Source organism: Sebastes umbrosus, chromosome 3 (assembly GCF_015220745.1).
Source record: "Sebastes umbrosus isolate fSebUmb1 chromosome 3, fSebUmb1.pri, whole genome shotgun sequence".
Classification (NCBI taxonomy): Eukaryota; Metazoa; Chordata; class Actinopteri; order Perciformes; family Sebastidae; genus Sebastes; species Sebastes umbrosus.
The window spans coordinates 2,955,925-2,979,056 of NC_051271.1; the positions used below are offsets into that span (position 1 = coordinate 2,955,925).

A 23,132-nucleotide genomic window follows, 5' to 3' on the forward strand; every position below is an offset into this window, starting at 1 on the left:
ACGGGGCTGCACTGAAGGAACCACAGAAACAATGTTATTACTGGATCTATTTTTATCATCCACGGTGTTAATTTGATGCATTTCAATGCATGTGTTACTCCCAATTAAATTTCGTTCTCGTCTTTAAACTCGTGCAAAAGTGAATACTCCTTAATTTGTTAGCCAGAAATGCTGTTGAGCGTCTCCCACCTGCTCCAGTGGCTGCCAGTAGAAGAGTGGATGAACTGGGCAGCACCAGTATATGAATATATGTTCTCATTTACTGTTCGTACTTGTATCTATGGAAAGGACGCCATTAATCACAAGTTAATCATATTTTTTATCTGTTCAAAATGTACCTTGAAGGGAGACTTAGTCAAGTATGTAATACTCTTAGAGGACAAACATGCTGCTTTATGCAAATGTATGTATATATTTATTACTGGAAATTATCTAACAACACAAAACAATGACAGATATTGTCCAGAAACCCTCACAGGTACTGCATTTAGCATAAAACAATATGCCCAAATCATAACATAGTAAACTGCAGCCCAACAGGCAACAACAGCTGTCAGTGTGTCAGTGTGCTGACTTGACTATGACTTGAGCCAAACTGCATGTGATTATCATAAAGTGGGCATGTCTGTAAAGGGGAGACTCGTGGGTACCCTGAGAACCCTTTTTCAAGTTTGGAGCGTTATTTAGCTTATCTTTATCTTCACTTTAGCTCGTTGTGTTAATGTGTTAAAGAAATAAGTGGCGTTAAAACTAATTTGCATTAAAGCGTTATAATCACGTTATTTTTGACAGCCCTAGTTGGAATATGTAGCAATAGGGATAAAGAGCACGCCTGCCACTCTGCGTCCATCATTTATTAATAAATAAATAAGTAAATGACCGAACAAATGAAATATAAACTGGTCTTTATAAATCTGATAGAAGTGCACTCAGAAGGCTGTCATCAAGTTTAATATGCAAAACCCCCGAGTGCCAGTTCCACTTAGAGGAACATAACCAGTTGTGTTTGTTTCCGCATGTCTAATCCTCTCAGCATGATAAACCTAATTATGGGTTTTACCCTTGGAAACGTACATGTCGCCAGTCAGAGCCTGAGCCGCTGCCATATACCAGAGAATCTGTGCATCTGTCTCTATAGAAACTAACACGTCGGTCCACGCGGAGCTGCACTCAGGAGGAACACAGAGTGTGTGTTTGTGTATATTACTGTATATGAGACAATTTGTTCCACACTATAATAAACCACAGAGAATTGCTGGCACTAATGTACTGTACATTATGAACATATCGCTGCTAAACGTACTGTAACTACTACAACTTTTACTTGCAGAGTAAACAGAAAAAAAACACATTTATACTGCATGTGATTATCATAAAGTGGGCATGTCTATGAAGGGGAGACTCGTGGGTACCCATAGAATCCGTTTTCATTTACGTATCTGGAGGTCAGAGGTCAAGGGACCCCTTTGAATATGACCATGCCAGTTTTTCCTCCAAAATGTAGCCTAATTGTGGTTCATTATTGAGCCCCCTGACCAACATGCTAGCATGACATGGTTGGTACTAATGGATTCCTTAGGTTTCTAGTTACCTCCGCCAAGGCCAAAGGAGGTTATGTTTTCACCGGCGTCGGTTTGTTTGTTTGTTTGTCCGTTAGCAGGATTACTCCAAAAGTCTGCAATGGATTTGAATGAATTTTTTTGGAGGGGTGGGATGTGGCACAATGAACAATCCATTCGATCATGATCCGGCTTCAGGATTGCGATCAGCCAGAACATTAAGACCTCTGTGATCAGTACCATCTTACTCGGGCTCCTTGGCGGAGGTCTGCGTTCTCCGAGTGTCATTCTAGTTACATATGATATCTGTAGCTTCCCTCTATCTCTAAAGCTGACCCTGCTACAGCTGCTGAAAGAGTGTAAAGTCGGTCGGGATCACCTGCGATCCCGCAGGTCTCAGGGGTTTAAAATAAAAAAAATGCAAATATGTCTTACACATATTAAGTCTAAAAAACATACTGTATATTTATACAAATTCAGATACTGAAAGTTTAAATAGAACAAAATAATCTCATTTGAGGTAACCCAATCAGTGATGATCTGCTAATATTATTATTAATACTATTATAGTTTTTTTCCTTGTTTATTTAATTTATTGAGTTAAAAAGCAGACTTTTAACTCCATTGTGTACATTTGTTTCCCCAACTCTTTATGCGTCATTATGTAGATTTCATCAGAAACATGGACAAACACCCCCAACAAAGCAGCACACCCATTAGACTGATGCCGTTTTGATTGTGCTGCAAACACGACAGAGCGATGCATCATTGGCCCCGAGTTTCATCTGAGTCCAATCAACAATGTCTGATGTACTGAGTAAAACCAACAAACCAGCCAACAAACAGATGGAACCGATTCATAGCTCCGAGTGTGATCTCATCAAAGAGGACCAAACGCTATCAGAGCTGCTGATAAAACTGTAGCAATCAGTGCTAATCATGAAACAACTTTCTTTCTTGTTATTTCTGTACTTTTTGTTCCGAGTAATGCGGCGCCTCCTGATATCAATTAAGTCGGAGCGCTGTGAGAGAAGAGGAGGAGACTTCACAGTGAAGTGGATGTTCCACACCCACAGCGTTTCACATTATAACCTCTGAGGTAACGGCGTTGCTAAACTACAGCGTTATCATCGCTCTGGTTTTTTCACTCCCCTCTGTCTTCGCTGTCACTGCATCGCCATCATCTCTCTGTTCTGTTTCCTCCTTTCTACTTCTCCCTGTTGTACTTTGCTCTCTCTACTTCTCCCACTTTCTCTGTGACTGAACAGAAGAGAGGAACAGTCAATTAATACAAGTTGCCATGGCAACTGGATGCTGAGCCGAACCTTGCAACCTTGAAGAACTGTTTCAATTCCTCTCTCTCCCGATGGTTTCGGTTCAGTGGGCTCAACACCGGGGCATTCCTACTGTGTTTGTGTGTTTTAAAACCTGCAGAATATAAGCTACCGTTTACAGTATGTGTCTGTGTGTTGACTACAGGGTGCAACCATTATCTGATTTGAATAAGGAAGACCAGGCTAGCGGTACAGCAGCTGCACTAATGGGAACATACATGACTCTTTCATCTTTAATGTCAGTAGATCAGAGTATGACCAGTATACCAGAGAGAGGGAGCGTCTCTCCAGGCTGCTCTTGCCCAGGCTCATCACGCTGCTCTTCCTGGACTCGATGGTGAAGCTCCGCCTCTCTGAGGAGTAGGATCCCCGGGGCCCCGAATGGGCCCCCTGCTCCAGGTGGCCGTTGGGTGTCAGTGTGCAGATCCTTGGGTCTAGAGGTGGTTGAGCAGAGAGAGTAGGTAAAACAGTACTTTTGTTATATTTTTTGGGCCATTTATCTAATATGTTGCCAGCTCCCCTACTACCCATTCGGTGGGTTATGCTGTCATGAACTCTTTTTTGCTCGACCACTTTCTATCAAGCTGTCATGTACAGTATATATATATCTTTACTTCACCTAGTGATTCTCTACATTTTCCAGAATGACATTTGACAACCCTGCAGGCATCGGGCTTCAATCTGCTGAGGGTTATAGATGGAGGTGCAGAGAGCCATCGCTGCAGTAACACAGTGAGGCTTTAATAAATAGAGAAAGGAGGAAAAAACGTCAAGCTAACAGAGGTTTGGAGGAAGTCTTAATAAATTTGGAAATCACAAAGTTTAAAGAAATACTTCACCGACAAAATGACCATTTGCATATCAATTACTCCCCCTGTGTTACCTTGAATTCTGGGTTTTAAGGTCTAAAGGCCCTGACACACCAAGCTGTTGGTTGGCCAGTTTGTGGCCGTCGGTGAGCGTCTGTCGGTCTAGTTTTTGTGGTGTGTCCCACATCGTCGGCTCTAGTCTGCCAGTGTTAGAGGTTTTTCGGTCGATTCAGCATGTTGAATCGGTGGCGGAGCCCGTCGCTGAGAGAAATCACTCCGATTGGCTGTTCAGCTCAAACTAATCAGTGCACGAGAAGAGAAACGGATGCGAGGAAAGCAAGCCAATGAAGGCTCTTCTCAGTTTTCATCTTCATCTCATCTGATCATTCCAACACACGGATATTTTCACAGCGACATCAACATCTGGAATGAAGCTAAGTGGTGAGTGAGTGGGGTGAGAAAATGGTCGGCAGACGCCGCTTTGTTCCATGTTCGTATCATAACAACGGCTTGTATATCCGATGTCCTCTGCCTTCTGTTTCCCTTTTTGAATCAAGAATACAGACTTTGTCTTTGCGGTGTGTTCAAATGCAGCTTGTCAGCAAAGACAAAGGAGACGTGAAGCGACGCAACAGTCGGCCTTCATCGCCGCTAGTTCGTTGATGTCATCTTGGTGTGTCTGGGCCTTTAGGTTTTAACAAAGATGCATGTGTTTGGGAAGTAATGAGCATACGACTGGATAAATGAGACTTTGGTTAAACTGCACAAGTTGTACGAGAGTTTGTAAAAAGGGTGTTTAGATATATATTTTTTTGTTTTCAAACGCGGCCCACATTTACTTGAATTCATCACAACTTTTCTCTGTTTATGGATTCTTCGTTCACCGTGGAGGCATGTGAGAAAAAAACAAAGTTTGCTTCAAGAATTCAATGAAACACGGGGCGAGTAATTGATATACAGATGGTCATTATGGTGGTGAAGTATTCCTTTAAGACAGCTCATAGATTAAAATGGTTTGCATTCTGATTTGTTTAAGCCTCCTGTTATTGGAAAAAGGTGTAGCAATCTAAAAAGATAGATGTTTCTGAGACACTAAATTAAAAAAAAATTAGTTTTCACTTCATAGCTGAAGATATTCCTCAAGTGGAAATACACAGAGAAAAAGTAGGATATCACCCTTGGCTCACTTCTTAAGCTTCTTAAGACAAAAAGAGGGATACACACATTTTCAAAAGATGTAGAGAGAGGCAGAGAATAAAAACTCACTGCCCACTCACACAAAAAAGAAAAGAACCAAAGTTAAAACCTCTGTGCTGTGTAAGTGGACAGACTTTAAAACACATTGTTGAATTTCATCTACAGTATATAGGAGCCGACTGCAGGGTTTCTTCCTTTGCTTCCACTGCACTGCAGAGATCACATCTCCTCTGCAGCAGCAGCAGCAGCAGCAGCAGCAGCCCACTCACACTGTATAGAAGTGATCCCCCCAGTCTGTGAACTGATGTTTAATCCTCTCTGAACTGCGCTGTATGGTTGGAACAGGTTCATTGTGAGCTCTGGATAAAGATAGAGCTCATTCATATTTCAAGACGGCTGGCTATTCTCTGAGTTTTTCTAAGCCTTTGGCACAGACTTCTCTCTTACGTTTGTTTTTTGGGGTTGAGCACATGAATAAGCCTCACTGAGAAACAACGAGTACTGGCTTAAATGTGAGATGCAAGCAGATTGTTGGGCAGATTGTTGTTCAGTTTCAACATGAAGAGGAAAATCAGAGATTTGGTATTAGTGGTGAGTCAACTTCCAGAAACCAATGATTTGGTTTTAAAATCTCAAGTCAAGTCTAATCGCCAAAGACTTTGCACTATTCTTCTAATCATACATCATGTTATAAATTATTGTTCCATCGATACGGGGTCTCTCCTGATTGAAAATGTCGAGGAAAAAGTTGAAATTTCAGCATATGCGCAAGTCGTTTGATTTATTCTTGAAACAGTATTTAGACATTATTCTCAACAGTTTGACTTTATTGTCAAAATGCAAAAAGAAAAAAAAAAAATCTGTGAATCTGATTTATTTTTTCTTCTGCCTGGCACTAATACTGAAAGTTTGACCTTACTCTCAACATTTTGACTTTATTCTTGAAATGCAAAATAGCTTAAAAAAAACGTCCTCCTCTCATTTTCCCCTTATGCCTGGCCCCTAATGCTCTTCCATAGCAATGTGTCATCAGCTCACCAGACAACTTTATGGAGTCGTGTTTCTCGCTTTCGTCAAAGTTGGAGGAGGAGCGGTCGTCATCTGAATAAGAGCGGTTGGCATCACCCTGGAGACAAAAAGGGGGGTGAGAGATAGACAGAGATAAAAAAGAGAGACAGGGAATTACACAGGGCTCATGCTATGGGGGGCTCTAAAGTGCACTGTAACTGATTTCACAGATTTTGTTTGACTCAGGAACCTCTAAAACTCTCCCACCAACTATCAAACATATTTGAGGTCATCAGGGTGGCTCAGATCTGTGTTGTGAAAATCCTCAAACTATACACACTACTCCAGTAACCCCGCAGGTTTGGTTAAGTCCAATGGGATTCCCCTTTGGGTCTTCACTATGGGAACATCTGGAGTAAATTGGCTCAATAATCCCCAGTGTGTAGCAGTAGTAGGAAGAAGGTGAGAGAGAGAGAGAGAGAGAGAGAGAGAGAGAGAGAGAGAGAGAATGAAAGGCAGACAGACAGTGGAAGACTGATGGCTGTGTTTTGTTTTGGCGTTTCATAAAGATCAATCATAAAGCATCATATCATAACGTGATTTGTGTCAGTGTTCCCCCTCCAACTCACGTGCCATGAATACGGCGCCGCTCTGATCCGTGTACGAACAAATCAACTGGCTTACTCAACCGCTATACAATTCTCCAACGATACATCTGTGAGTCTGACAGTTGATGGCAGATTGACAGCATCGTTTTCCACTGTTTTCCCACAGAGATGGATGGCTTCACAAATTACACTGTTGTGTTTAATTCACCACTATTATATGCTTTGACTGCTGATACAGCCTCGGATAAATATCATAATTGTGCCCAATACTGAATTTTTTTCTACAGTATAATAATAATAATAATCATTTGTTGTAACTCTAGCAGCAGCAGTAGCTCTATGCATGTCAATCTGCTCAGTTGTGTGATTATGACGATGGGCCGGGTAGAAGAGCCTTGGTTTATTTGAGCTGTGAAGGTTAAAGTCTAGACTCTGAGGAACACAGACAGATGGATGGATGTCAGCCGTCCAAAGGGGAGGACTCCATGAACAGACGAGCTGCCAAAGTTTAAAAGTTAATGTAAATCAATTTACAGGCCAGGCCTCGGTAAATAATTAATTTCCAAAATATTGTTATTTTTTTTTTTTATCTTGGGTCCGTCACCACCACCCCCCCTCTTCGGAGGAATATATTTACTTTGTTTTCATATTAATATCCAATGAAGGAAAAGAAAAGTGATAATACTAATAATAATCATAATTTTAGTCAAATCATATTACTTAAAAAAACAACAACATAACAACAAACAAATAAACAGACAACAACAACAATAACAACGACAAAAAAGAGTAGACATGGACACATATACTATAGTATATGTAAACAACAATATGTCATTACCAATGACAGAAAACAACAAGCTGACAAACAGAACAGGGACATAGACATATTTAGGGGTGGGATTGTAATATGAAGATGATACATTTCCAAAATATTATAAATTTGGCACTTGTTTGGAGTAAGTTATTGAATAATTGTGAGGTAAGAGCTTGTTGATTTGTTACAATCCCTTTGTTGCTGTTAGAGGGCATCACATGCCAGTGATATTTTTAACTATTTCACCTCTCCTGACGCAGGTTGAATCAAATTAGCATTTTCAAAAGGTTAGTAATGAATGAGATCAACAAACCTGGCCTGGACACCTCGATCATCAACAACTAAATTCAAACAGTCTATTATATAAAACAAGCTCACATGCTGCAGTTTGAAGCCAATGAGCTCCTTTACCTCTGCCTGAAAGCCTTCAACCAGGATGGCCACCAGCAGGTTGAAGAGGACGTAGTTTCCAAAGGTCATGAGGGCCACGAAGTAAAGAGCAGCGAGGGGTGAAGTGGCTGCCATACCGTTGTACAAAACCGCGTTCCAGTCCTCCTGGGTCAGAATCTGAGAGGATTACATACACATACAAGTAGACCACATCAACAATTTAAATATCAAATACAGCATAGTGACGTTTACAGAAGGTGTTCCATAGAGTTCTAGTATTCTTCAAATATTGTTTTGTGCATAGATGATAACAGATTGGTGTATTAGCATTAAATATGTCGGAAATTATGAATCACATGGATTTACAACCAATACGCAACCATTCTTAAAGTAAGTACAAGGAACATGTAACTGGTTATGAAAAATACTCAACTGAATCCTGATGTTACTATATGACCTACATAGTGTAAACAAGACCATCAGCGAGAATATTTGCTTTTTCTATATAGTGATGGTGGATATTCTTAATGTTTGTCATCGAGTCTGATTCTCGCTCATTCCAGACTCCAGCGAGGCCTCCGGCAGTGACCAATCCGCTACGGACAGACCCAGATCTGTCTGAGCTGCTGCCTTCGACCTGCAGTCAGAGCTCCAGTGGGAGGCTGAGAGCTCCGCGCCCGGCAGCAGCTACTCGTCTGTGGCTGCAGGACCTGAAACCCACCGCACGCTTCCTGGGAGCCAACACCACCACCACGCTGCTGGAGGCCCAGGCTGTATTGCTGTGCCCGCTGGTGGGAAGGTAGGCACGGGAGAACCAGAACCAGGACTAAGCGGAGCAGACTGTCAGACCCTGCTGCAGTAAAATGAGAGGTTTTCTAAAGGGAGTCTGGCAGGTGCAGATCTTTACGACACAAAGCGTTAGTGGTCATGGAAACACTACCGCTTTTGTCCACAGGGGACGCCAAAATCAACACAAAATGAAAGTTCCTTGTAGTAACTTTAAGAAATATGTGCAAGTCATCTGCATACATAGAGAAATGGTCGTAAGTGGAGTAGATATACAGAGATGTGTGCTAGTGTGTTTTGTCGGCATGCTGATCCAAACAGTGATATGTTGATTACCTGGAAAACAGTGACAATGGCCCAAAGCAGGGAGTCAAAGTTCTTCCTGTCTGGTACTGTGTCACCGGTCTCTGTCTTGAGACTGAACTTACAGCCAAAGATGTGCATCCCCAGGATACTGCAATACAACAGCAGAGGTCTCTGGTGATGTTAACATACTGCACACGATAATTAAATATGGGTCTTTGCAGATTTTTTGAAGCATGATGAATATGAGTTCTACTTTTTAGAGTGGATGGTTCAGGCTTTTCTTTGTCTTATAGTTGGTTCAGATTTTATAAATGCAGATCAGTTTTATATGTTTGTTATCAGTTGTTTTTGTACTCTGGCTGCAACCAAACACTTTCTTGGCTGGGATTATAAAGATGAATGTGGATGTTTGTATGTGACTGAACCCTAAATTCTGGTTTCATGAGATGTTATCTACTCCAATGGCCCTGTTGTCACGGTAAAGTACCACACTAAACATTTAAAAGAGACGGAAGGGTCCTTTTAATGTGCAGTTAATTGCACACAATTGTTATAGAGATAGATAATAATACCTTGCAGGGAATTGAATAGCCTTTGTAGAGCATCAAACTATGAATGTCATTAGTATAGTTGTTGTAAAATATGCCTGCTGTAAGCAGCACCTGAGGACAGCACTGTCATAGAAGTTGTGTCTTAAAGTTGAGTTAAATTGACAAACCAAACATGAACCAATGATTATGGTGCAACGTAGCTGGGATGTCATACGCTGTATTAACACAAACACACCTTAAAAGTTATATTAAGGTTTATATTAAGGTCCTTGTAGCGTTAATTAAAAGGTAATGAGGCCCTTACAAGTCCTTATAATATGCTTATTAACATTATTATGTGTTAATAGCATCATAAACATGTTTATTGTTTCATTATAATACATTTATAAGCTAACAGTTTATAGACTGCTTAAGAACATTAATAAAATGTAAATAATGTAATGTAATAAAAACCTTATGAGTTTCTTAAAATTGTTAACAATAGCATTACAAACACATTTATTGAGTTTAACTAACTTACTTATCATTTCATTGTCAAACCTTTACTTACCTTTTTTTGTTGTTTTATTAAGATACTTTATCATGCATGTATTAGCAACAATCTAAAGCGAGAACAATTCCTTATTTAGGTTAATAAATCCTTTATGATGTACTAATTAACATTTTTTTAAAGATTTGTTTTTGATATTTTTCTGCCTTTATTAGATACAACTAAAGACGACATGCAGCAAAGGGCTGCGGGTCGGATTCAAACCCAGAAAGCATAAACAAGTCTTGTATAAGTGCTTATAAATGTCTTACAATTGAACAAACATGTTTATAATGCTATTATTAACACATATAGTCTTATTAACACATGATAAGGTGAATAAGCCTTATTACTAACTAATTAACTAACTAACGCTTATCACAAGGACCTTAATACAAAGCATTGATGTAAAGGAATTTCACAATAAGTGCTTGTACTTGTACGTATGTATGTGTCTGAACTGGCTTGAGTGGAAAGTGGAGCTGAGAAGGAGGGAAACAAAGACGGTGAGGACTGCAGTAATTGATCGACCACTGAAAGACCTTTTAGGCCTTCAGAGTGCAGCTGTGTCGGTGCTTGAGCATCTACGAATGTCTGCTTGTTATGTCGCTCTACTTCTTCAAGTGTCTGCTTGTTAAATCCTAACCAGATCTTCAAGTGTCTGCTCGTTATATTTCACCCTGCGGGTTAATAGCTGCTTCAGAACACCGTGGCCTTCTGCGCTTCAATGGCAGCTTGTTAAGCAGGTGAGCAGGACTTAAAAAAAAAAGACAGAATCCAGCACACACAAACACAAAAAAAAGCAGAGGATGAAACAATGATCTCTCTCTCTTAGCCATCTACCTAAAAAACAAAACGCTGTTTCAAATAAAAAGGGCTCCAAGCCTCGGTACAGCTGTCAGGTGATGAGGAGCAGGAGAAGCTTGTAATCTAGGATCGGCATCAAACGGACATATACAGCAGATGATATGTATCGCCTTACCTGAAGATGAAGATGAAGAGCATGAGCAGCATGCAGAAGGTGGCCACGTTGTCCATGGTCTTCATGAGGACAACCAGCTGTCTCCTCAAAGCCGGCATGAACCTCACCAGCTTCAGCACCCTCAGCAGTCTGAAGGTCCTCAGCACAGACAAACCGCCGTCGGACTGGCCCACGATCTCACACACACTGAGAGGAGAAACACGGAGCACATAGACGACCGGGCAACAAAAGAGAAACGATGCTTAATACAATTTAAAGTATTAATCTGCAACATTTACATACAAACCCCTGTTTTACTCCACCAACAAGTGATACGACACTATCAACTTCAGCAGAGGTTCAACTGAGGACAGGGGGGGTTTAAATTTGAATTAAATTAATTCTGAAATGATCTAGACCAGAGGTTTTCAAAGTGTGAGAAGAGCCTCCCCAGGGGGGCTCAGTGAATGGAAGTGAAAACATATTACATTAGTTATTACATTAGTTATCAAAAAAAGATCACACAGAATAGCCTAAATGTGTGTGATTTGGTTAAAGAGATAGTTCAGAGAGACAGAAATTTTACTGTTTTTCCCAGAGTCAGAAACTACTAAATGCATTTGGACCAACCTGTTCTCACTCCCAACTCGTCAAATAGCGCCGTTTGGTAAGTGTCCCAATGTTCAACTCCAATGTCCAACCCTACTGCGACGATATTTGACAGTCGGAGCAAGTTATATTAAAGTTATTTTACTTGCCCAGTAGCCAAACCTACTTGGCAAAAATAGGAATGTTGGCCCATTAAAACATAAATAAAACAGGGATATGGATAATTATTATAATTTATCAACGTACAAAACATACAATTAACATGCTCTCCTCAAAGCCACCAGACTCCATTGACAGAAACAGTCATTTTACCTCACTGATCACTGTAAAAACACACTTGATTCAAACTTGACAGAAACAAAATAAAACTCCTCAATACTGTTTTCTTTATACTGTTCCAACAATCACTAACACTGGTTGCTTTTTATTCAGAAGCTTTGGCTCATGATAACGTCATAATTTACCTTCACCAAATACTATTTTTTTTTTAATAGAGCTTGAATGCATCATAGTGTATCTCAATAGAACCTGCGTTTAACATTAGCTGTTAGTTCCTTTATTTAGCCAAGCAGGACTGTGCTGCCCACCGGCTGCTAACAGCTAACATTAACTAGTTCTCCTTCTGCCAATTTCAATTTGTTGTTCACGATGTAGAATCATCAGGGATCGGCGACTAGAAAGAGTTAACGACAATCTCACGATCGTATATTCTTACTAAATATTGGCCGATCAATCGGGGCATTTCTAATAAAGATCACATTTATTTTTCACTTGCCCGATCGGACAACTGCATGAGGCATTCCACTTGCCCGAACACAGAGTTTACTTGCCCCGGGAAAGGTGGCAAGCGTTAATGTTGAACCCTGAGAATAATTGGTTTATCTTATCTTGCAGTGATTAATGCGTCCACTTAAGAGGTTATTTACATTTTGGCCGCTATAAATCAAGCTCTTGGTTAATGCTCAATGCCTTTAATTGCTGTTTGCTGCCGTAAAACAACCACAGAAGGGGGATCACAGAAGTTATATCGTTCCTTTGAGATCTGGTAGGTATTTATCATGAGCAGAGAACCGTTCCAGAGTGGAAAATCTGCCTTGGAAGAAATTTGTGCTCTAATAGAGGTGTCTATCAGAGGAGCACTTTGAGCACATAAAAAAAACATCAAAATAGCATCGGCTCTGCGTCTGCAAAGATTGAATGGGGGCATTTTTTAAAGAGCAGCTCTGCATGAATAGCTGAGGACATTCAGATAGATGAAGAGGGAAATTGGTAGTGGAGCGATACATAAGAAGACAGATGTAGATATGTTCAATCAACATGTATCTCCTGTGACGGGCTGCACATTTGATCTTGTTCAGTTTTAGCTGCTTTGATGTGTATTTGATCTTGGGGTTATAATGGGGATCACAGACAAAGGCGCTCAGCCAGATGAATTGGGGAAAAAAACGCAGCAGATCAAAGGCACAGCCTCTCACCTGAAGCTCCGGGCTCACACAACAACAGACAAAAACCTGTCTGCCGCTTCGGCATCCAAATACATACAGGTGGTACATTTCAATCACGTAGAATGCAGATGACAATTTGACAAAGCATGACATGAATAATTTAAGTGCAGGATCTCTTTCCAGAACAGTCTGGCAGACCATAAGAAGTATGCTGCCTGAATTACATCAGTCAGTATTTCAGGAATATAATATTTTTGTCCTCCAAAAAATGCATCTCTTCCTGCCAAAACACTGCAGGATATCTATATGGTGTAATTACCTGATGATGACAATGATTCCATCAAAGACGTTGTAGGGGTTTCTCAGGTAGTTGAAGGAGCCAAACGCAGTGAGTTTGAGGATCATCTCCAGGGAGAACATGCTGGTGAAGACGATGTTACAGATCTCCAGAACATTAGTGAGCTCCTCTGGCTGACAGAGGAGAGAAGACAGAAAAAAGAAAGGAAGGGAAAGAAGAGAGTAAGTTAAAGCAGAAAAATGCACTAAAAGGAAATATACACATATTGTAGCTGTAGGGCTCATTACTCAACACAAAACTAAATTGTTGGATGCATGAAAAGAAATAAAGAGACACGTTTGGTTTTCTTGCATCCTCACAAGTGGTTTGGCAAAACACAAACTTTGGCAACAGATGAATTATTATTAAAACAATTTATCATTTGTAATAGTGGACATTTAAGGGTCATTTAAGCTTGTCAGGAGTAGCTCTAAATTGTGAGACTTGACTCAACTTTAATCTGTCTAAAGGCCTTCACATACTGCGAAATACTCGCCTGCCAATATTGTATGCCTAGGGCTTTAATTGTGAAAGGTGAGAATGGAAGGAGTGGATCTGGTCTGTGCTGCATTTGTCAAGGTTGAAAGGAGTAATAAAGATTGCGGTCCTGGTTTGGACTACGGCGCCTTTGTGTTGTTGTTTCATAAATATAGGTGCAATCTAAACCTAAAGAAGTTATAGTTTTGTTGCCTCAATCTGTTTTGTTGCCTAAACCTAAAGAAGTTGTAGCTTTATTGCCTAAAATTAAAGAAGCTATAGTTTTGTTGCCTAAACCTAAAGAAGTTGTATATTTATTGCCTAAACTTAAAGAAGTTGTAGTTTTGTTGTCTAAACTTAAATAAGTTGTAGCTTTATTGCCTAAAATTAAATAAGTTATAGTTTTGTTGCCTAAACCTAAAGAAGTTGTAGAATTATTGCCTAAACTTAAAGAAGTTGTAGTTTTGTCACCTAAACCTAAAGAAGTTGTAGCTTTATTGCCTAAACCTAAAGAAGTTGTAGATTTATTGCCTAAACCTAAAGAAGCCTTTTTGTTTGTGTTCAAAACGTAATGTTTCTTTCAGTTTTACATGTTAGAACATGCTGTTTTTAAGTTTCACTTTCACAACATAGTAGGCGTAGTAGGTCCCTAATGACCCACATCTATGGTGTTTATAGCGACTGATTATTTAATGGCCTAATAACAGTCGAATCGGATGCACCAACAGACCAAACTACCATGCTAAACATGTCATGATTTCTAGTACTAGCACAGCAAAAAAATTAGGAAGCTAGATTATAAAAATGAGAGAAAAAAAAAAAGTGAAGGCAGAACGTTGCCAGAAGAAATTAAATGGAAATAAAGGGATACGAGCAGTAACAGCGTAATAGGAGAGGAAATGACAGGCAGCACAACACAAAGGGGAACATTAAATGTGTGAGTGGACATTATCTGCAGGAACATCGTGGTCCCTTTGGTCATAAATCCACAAACTACAAGCAGTCCTAGTTAATCAATACCTGGAAGAAATAACACTATCACACACACATATATACTGCACACACACACGCAGCAGACTCGCAACTGTATTTCTGGCAAGAAATCTAAAAGCTAAAGGAAACTTCACACGGCTGAGTTCTTGCTTTCTCTCCATCTATCTATTGGTCTTTTCTTTCTTTTTGCTTCCTCATCGCTTTGTCTAGTTATCAGCCATTTTACTCACCATGGATCGAATGCTCCAAATTGATTGGTGGAAAGGGCAAGGAGAAGGACAAAAGCTTTTCACACACACACACAAAAAGAGTACTGGTTTAGCTACGATTTCAGAGGATTTACTGAATAACACGCTGACAAACAGTGAAACAGCCAGTATGTTATTGCTCTTTGTGTCTACTGTCAGCTCCTTTCCAACACAGCAGCAGGTAGCAGGCAAACAAAACGCAACACATGTTGTCATCAATTATGGATGCTGCAGATGCGGCCATTAAAAAAAAGGTCCAATCACACCTTTCACCTTGGAGACAAACTGAAAGACGTTAGTAGTTTTGCTCCCAACAATGGTGTGGGAAGCTATAATGTAACACTGCATTCAGTCCTGGAAGTTTCACCAGCAAAGCGATTGTTTGTGAGAGTGATAAAATTAGCTCCTGGACACACTGCCAGTATTCAAACAAGTCTTGTTAACACTTGAACATTGGCAGAGACAGTTGTACTCATTCTTTTTATCTTCCACCATATGCCTTTACAATATATTTCACTTTCTTTTACTTGCTGTCAGTCTCACGTTGTTAATGTGCATCAATGTCTGTCTTTTCAGCTGTCTGACACTGTTTGAGTCCTCTCTCTTTCTGTCTTCCTGTTTCTGTGAGGATTTGCTCGATATAAGGAAGAACACACACACACACACAAAGGGCTAAATTTGGCACAATCATGATTTCCAGCACATCTCTATTCCACAGAGCTCCTCTGTAACTTTGGCGATGACACTTCTGACATTTCAGAATCAATGAGCACTGTTTTGCATTTACATGTTTGTCTGTTTGCACTGCTTCATGTATATATGTGTGTGTGTGTTTGTCAGTACTAATGAGTGTTTAGCAGTGTGAAAAAACAGGCTAATGATGCGTGCCCACCAGTGTCGGTAACGATGTGACGGCCGACCGCTGTTTGCAGACCAGCCAAACAGCGTCGGCGGACCCTGGAGATCCATTACTGCGGTCTCATTACTGCAGACCTGGGAACAGATCTAAAGACTGACGTGTTTTCCGGTCGGCTGATGTATGGAATAAAATAAGAAGATTGGGGATTTGAAGTCACACTGAGGACAGCTGATTTAGGAAAGCAAACAAAAACAGCAAAACTTTAAAAAACAACCTGATGTGAAACAAGACCTAAAAATAAAGCAGATGCTTAATTCTAATATTAGTGAACACAAACTGGTGTGTGGATGGTTCCAGCATCTGGAGAAGCAATGCCGCCCCGAACACCAGCCTCTATACACACGGGTGACTAACTCTTTAGTATACATCGATAAACCTTAAATGCCTGTCCAGAGTAAAACAAAATTGGCATTGGCATGGTTTTTTAAAAACGCAGATGCAGAAAGGTTCAGCCTACCAAGTAGACTGAGCTGAATGAACAGCACATTTGCAAACATGCATTAATCAACTGTACAAAAGCATAAGCAGGGGTCACTTGTGCTGCTCTGATCCAAATACTATCAAACCTCGGACATACTTTCCACGTTCGGCTGCAGACTTGTACCAGTCACGCAGATGTGCACGTGGTTACATTCATGCTACAATTGAGGGTCCGCGTTGGTCTGGCGTTCCACGCATGCACATTCCCTGATCCTGATCCTAGTCATTTGTCTGACTGTGTAGGCTACAGAGTGTCTGACTTTGACACCACAGCCCACTCTTTGCACCCGTGTCTTAACAACAACAGTTAATAGGTTCCTTTTAAGCAGGACTGTGATCTTTCCAAACCATAACCAATGTGTTTTATTTGCCTAAACTTTAAACTTAACCATAGAAATGGCAGATCAGGAAACACTCACATGTTCTCATTTTGGAAGCTAAAGATGAACCTGGTTTGTTGTTTAGTAATATCATGTGATGATCCCATATGTGGACAGTTGTATAACATTTTGCAACAAGCTCAGCCTTTTTTAACCTTTTCACTACTGGGATGCTTTTAGCATGTAAAGCACAGCGAGTCTGAGTGCAACACCTTTCCACCTGTCTCATGTAACATTCCTGTGATGGAAAGCCACTGCTGTGGTTTCATAAATATCAGTAATGTGATAATGGAAATCACAACAAACCAAAATCCTCTAACGTGTCTCAAAAAAGTGATTTACACGTGTTTCCTGTAGAGAGCGAAAATATTTATTAAATCAGAGTATTTGTATGTTTCAGCAGAACCTTATTAATGCAGATAGCCGTCTTATTAAGGCTTGCCCCGCTGGTTATTGATTCTTCTATAATCCTAAGGTAGGGTTGCATTTATTCATAACATAAATTTTAGATGCAGGGCTTCAGAACCTCAGCTGCTCTCATTTTCTATTCTAAGACATCCGACTGTTTCCTGTGGATTGATTCATTGTCCTCCAAAACCCAATTATGATTTTATTTTTGAATTCCCTGACCTACTTTCGATTACCAAATATGTCTGGTTTCTGCCGTGATTTTTAATTTGCATGTGACAGCCATCCCCAATAAATCTGAAAGTCTGTGGGTGTTATTGAATATTTCGACCGTGGCCGCGGCTGCTCCTGCAACATCAATCTGGCGATTTCCTTCGGTTTTAATCTTGACACTTTGGCAGAGAGAGAGACAATCGTTCAGCCGCGTTGTTTGATCTCTATCCATCCCTGTCAAATCTCCAAAGTGCCCATCACGATGCTGCATTATTAATTCTCAAACAGCTGTTGAATTCTCTGAAGTGTCTTCTCACTCGAGCAATCCATCCTGTTCAATAGGATCTTGTATTTTCAGTAATGCACATGATACCATTGGAGCATCTAATGTCCCCTATGTCATCATTGTCATTTAAGACAATGACCCGAGAATTGTGATCATGTTTGTGAGTTAATCTCAGACCTTGCTCTTGAGAGCAAGGTCTGAGATTAACAGAACGAGTTAATAAACAGAACGATTTAATAAAAAAATTCTCCTAGGGGATCTAGGTGGGCTCCGTAGATGTCTTTCAATCTGATGTCTACGGTTATTAACTCGTTCCCTCGAGTTAGTAACTCGAGGGAACGAGTTACTTCATAGAGCACTTCTTCCAATCATTCCTGACAGTACACGCACTGCTGATGCACGGCGAACCCCTAGGTGATGTACTTTGGTAAAGTTGGAAAGATATTGACAGATTCAAACTTCCTGAATCAATAACTCATAACAGAAACGTTGTTAAAACACAAATGAGGGCTCTTTCTAAATCAGGACACATTCTCTATGTGCAGCCGGCTGTGAGAGGGACCGTCTACAAAGTGCACTTCACTATTATACAGTGTAGTACCACCAAAATTACTTCACACATCAATGATCTCCTCATAGTTGTGCTATAACACTTAGTTTGGAAAAAATATGCTTTTGCATAATTTCGGTGAATTTTTAAAGGGAAAAATATTCAATTACTTCATTTTTATAAAGTGTAGTGCAATCAAAATGTCTTAATTAGTTTAATAAGTATAATCAGGAAGAGATCATTGATGTCTGAATTAATTTTGGTGGTACTACACTGCATAATACTGAAGTTATTGAATATTTTTCCCATTAAAAATTACTTAAAAAATTACCGAGTTACTAATGTGAGGGAACGAGTTAATAGAAATTGTCTCCTAGGGGATCTAGGTGGGCTCCGTAACTTTAGTTATGTCATTTCCAGGGTTATTTTTTTTCCTAAACTTATCTAAGTAGCTTTCTTGCCTAAACCTAAAGAAGTTGTTTCCTGTGAAGACGGATGTTTATTTTGAAAAGACTGTATGTAACGAGCAGAAATTGACACGTGTTGCTGGACATTAGCAGGAAAACAAACAAAAGAGGAGGAATAACATAAGATATCATACGAAATGTTGTATGAGAATATGTTCTCCCATAACACTTGACACACACACACACACACATCTCGCTTTCACAAACAAACTGGTTTGTTTTTATATAAGATACACTTCCAAAATGAAGTCTGGTCGTCTGCCAAAGTGGCTGGTGGTCTAAATTATATCTACTGCAACTCAAGAAACAAAGCAAGGAATAAAAAAAAAGGCATTTGGCTGACATTTCCTCACACTGGTTATGTGTTGTTCCTACACCAACAGAACCACAGGCGTAGCAGGACAGGTGGAATCGCCCCTCTACAGGATGAGGATCAGAGCAATGAGACAGATTAAGCCCTCTGATACCACTGTTCAAACAGAGAGAGGCATGACTCCGGTTTGCCAAACAGGCGGTGGAACCACACACATTCCAGCTCGCTATTTCCTCCCCAATAAAGGAGCAAAGTCTGTCTCTGCCTCTCTCGTTGTGTCTCTCTCTCTATTTTTAGCCGCCCCTGAGATGAGAGACGACCCACCACTGCGGCGGTGGCAGGCGTAAGTGGGCGATGGTATAGCGAGAGCGAGAAATATTGATAGAAAGACAAAGAGTGCACAAAGCAGAGCGACAGAAAGAGACAGGAAAGAAAAAAATCAGCAAAAGTTGAAAGAAAGCACCAGATTGCTAAGAGATCTTGATGATCTGAACCAAAGGTGAGATAATGTTCTGGTGGCCCTACCTACATGTCTACCCTGTCGGCTATAGATTCACATTATACCGGTATCATAAAGGCGGATGGAGGAGAAGAGAGATGTAAGAAAGAGAGATGGATGTGCTGGAGAGAGAATGTAGAGGTTTACATTGCGGAGGAGTGTGGACATTGAGTGACAGAGAGAGACACTGAAAGAGACAGTGGGTTCACACTGCAAGAAACATGGCTGTCGGTTCACTCTAAAATAACTGTAGGCAGAGAGAAGGAGCAGCTTGTGCATCTATACAATACTAAACAGGCAAATAAGCCTTTGTTTTTAACTGCTACCCATTCACAAATGTGCATTGCTAGCTTGCTGCTAATTGGATAGCAATAACTAAATATAACAGATAGATAAATAACAAGACATTAACAATGAAACCTCCCTCCAAGCATTGTTCGATTTTTGTCTTTCAACTTGTAAAAGCTTGCGAAGCTAAGAATGTTTCTAATTGGGTTCTCATTATTTTTTTTCAATTTTGGGCGTGAATAGTTATTGATAGAATGAAATCACAAACTGATTGGGATGGCCATGGGAATTTAAAGCTAGGGTAGGGTCGTGTTTTTGTTATGTTTGTTGAAATCCTCATTAGATCCTGACAGCGATCAATAAATCAAATGCTCTTCCTTTGATTTGCTGAATCAGCTGAGACGTGCTTGCAGAGTCAGAGATAGTGTTGGACACGGTAATGTGCAAAGCATTTAGCGTGCAATAAGAACGCCTTTCTTGCTTTTGGCGTGTCATTTGTACGACATGTAGTCTGTACTGACTGCAATGTAAGCGCATTCGCGTACGTATGCTACAATCAGAGCTAGTGACGTAGAATAAGTAAGGGATAATTTACAGCGAGCCGGTCTTTGTTGTGAAATAAACCCTGACAGGGCGAAGCAGAGGGGGGTCTCTCATCGCCCTGAAGGGGTTTATTTCACAACAATGGCCCGCTAGCTGTACATTATCCCGCTTATTACACGGCTACTAACTTAAGAAATCAATGATTTGACACAAAAACGGTCCGCCAGAGTCCGACATCAGAACTGCAGCCATAGCAACGGTCTGTTATACAGAAATAACTGACCGTAGAACGCCGTGATTGACCGAATTGAGCATTCAACAAAGCCGTGTATTAAAAAGTGAGAGAGACTGCTTATGGCGGGCAGGAAGGGAGGTGGATGGGTCCAAACGAGCATAACCAGGAGACCAGTGTTCGAGACCGGTGTTTTGTTTGGTAAGTTACATTAGTGATGCTTGTCAAGTTTTTTAGTGACATTTGTTACGTGTTTTCCGTACTTATGTCACATTGTTTTCGTACGCATTTTACTTAGTTTACGTACTTCTTTTAAGCCCAACCATGATGTTTTTCCTCAACATAACTAAAACGTTTTGTTGCCTAAACATAACTGTGGATATAGTTTTGTTGCATGGTGTACACATGACAAAGGCTAAAATGCATCCTCATGACACGCGGAATGTTCTTGTAATGTCGCGCTTTGTATGCACCTTCCTGTGAGATCGGGTTGGCAGAGTAGTTAGTGTATGCAATGATGTCTTTATTGACAACAATTTCTGCTTTTTGTGAGTGTGAACACATGGAACACCAGGAGAAGCATTTTAAACATAAAGAAAGTTATGCAGCACAGAAGGAGGGCAGCAGGTGTCCGTACCTGCTCGTGGTGCTCGATGCCCATGCTGATGGTGTTGATTAGGATGGCGATCATGATGCCTCGGTTGAAGTACTTGCTCTCCACGATTCCCCACAGCTTCTTCCTGATGTTGCGCCCCAGATCCGTGCATTGTTTCTGAGGATTACAGCCCTCTTCCTGGCCTTTCTTGCCCTTCTCCTTGCCACCAGATTGTACCCCCTCCCTGTCCGTTTCCTCCACAGCTCCCTCCTCTGATTCATCGTTAACTGCACTGCGAGCTGGTCCCACCCCATCAGTGAGCGACAGGGCTGCGGCACACTGAGGGCAGCCGTCGGTGGCGGTGAGGGCCACGGCTGAGGCGTGGTCGGGTTTATTATGGTGGGGACAGGGTGGACCTGAAACGTTACAAATGGAGGGTGTTAAAGGGGTCAGTGTATAAAGCATGCATCTAAAATACTGCGAAAAATGCTTACAGTTACGTACCATGCCTCGCCACTGCTCTCTTCTCACGTCCTCCTCTCAAGTTGGCCTTCCTCTCCCTCCCTTCTCCTCTTCCTCCTCCTCTACCTCTCCCAACGCCCCCGAAGCCGCGAGGTTTCCCCCGCAGGGTGTTGAAGAAGGAAACCGTTTGTCTCCTGGCCTTGCGGAGGATGTGGCAGACCAGCTGGAAGAGCGCCTCGTAGCAGTCCCCCGGTTCACTGGCCAGGGTGGAGGAGGACGAGCACCGCGCCCGCTGCTCCTGCATCAGCTGGTGCTCCCTCTGCTTGGTCTCTGAGAACTGGGTGGCGATGACCACGAGGCACAGGTTGATCATGAAGAAGGAACCAACCTGGGAGGATCAGAGCCATAAGAGATTTTTTAGACTCACTGAAATGATTATCTATTCCCAAAATGTAAAATGTGCTACATTTGAAAACACTGGCATGAAATGATCGGAGCTGTTAGCGGTCAGTTTCTGCCAGCTAATCACACTGAATAAAGAACTCCCAGTAAGATGGCTCCAGGCCAGTGGAGTTTAGCTGCTGCTACCTCTAGCCTGTTAGCCCACTTGGCTGGACATAACACATTATACAATATGGTTGCAAACAAAGCTGCAGTGTGTTCAGGGAAAACATTGCAGATACTGAGCTGGAACTGCTGCTGATTCTCTTGAGAGTAGGACCGCATTTTGCTACCAGAAAACCTCACCAGTTTTAGAACAGCCAACATTTCTTAATGTAGAACATTGACCGTACCTGCTTCAGTACCTGCTACATATCATATATTGCTGGATTCAGCACAACCATGCCATTTCAGCAAACTCTGATTGGTGACAATCCCAGCCAAAGCTACCTAAAAGTAAATGAATACAATCATCATAGACCTTCACATTTGATATTTCCACTTATTGTACTTATGTGTTTGTAGTACTGTATGTCCTCAATGCATCAATATATTCACATATATTCGTTCTTTCTTGTAAAACTTAGATTGAATGCCGTTCACACGGGACACATTTTACCCTTGAACCTCGTGTGATTTAGGGATGAGCTCCACAGGCCCCAAAGACTTTTTCTCTTCTATCAATGAAACATATTGTAACCAAGTCTAGTACCAGTACTCAAAGTAAGGGCAGCTATTTGGCACAGCGCTGGTTCACAGTTAAAAGTCCAATTCATGTTCTCCACAGTGTGGATGTTAGATGACTCACAGTTGGAGTACTTCCACAGATTGGATAGACATGAAACTCTCCTGGTTGAATCATCGGAACAAAGTATGAAAAATATCTGGCTCTTTGATAAAAAAGTGACAAAAGAAGCCTTTGTACAGAAGTCAACTATGACTGCCAAGGCTGCCCAATCTCACCAAATGGCGTATGAATGACACGGTAATTCGCCTTTGTTGCTTTTGACGTGTCATTTCACACCATGTAGTCTGTACTAACTGAAATGGAAACACATCCGTGTAAATATGCTACGCTCAGAGCTAGAGACG

The 23,132-nt window shown here is 41.0% G+C and overlaps 1 protein-coding gene across 2 annotated transcripts in view; it reads right to left on the reverse strand.

Moving 5' to 3' along the window:
• Nucleotides 1-23,132, reverse strand: part of LOC119485150 (voltage-dependent T-type calcium channel subunit alpha-1I-like) — a 281,128-nt gene that overhangs the window by 82,972 nt on the left and 175,024 nt on the right. For both annotated transcript variants that reach the window (XM_037764502.1, XM_037764501.1), the window contains exons 9-16: nt 21,642-21,987; nt 21,180-21,553; nt 13,229-13,380; nt 10,877-11,062; nt 8,845-8,962; nt 7,744-7,899; nt 5,938-6,025; nt 3,161-3,327 (exon numbers count right to left, since the gene is read on the reverse strand). In XM_037764502.1, the coding sequence (XP_037620430.1) occupies nt 3,161-3,327; nt 5,938-6,025; nt 7,744-7,899; nt 8,845-8,962; nt 10,877-11,062; nt 13,229-13,380; nt 21,180-21,553; nt 21,642-21,987 (1,587 nt within the window). The remainder of the gene's footprint in view (nt 1-3,160; nt 3,328-5,937; nt 6,026-7,743; nt 7,900-8,844; nt 8,963-10,876; nt 11,063-13,228; nt 13,381-21,179; nt 21,554-21,641; nt 21,988-23,132) is intronic.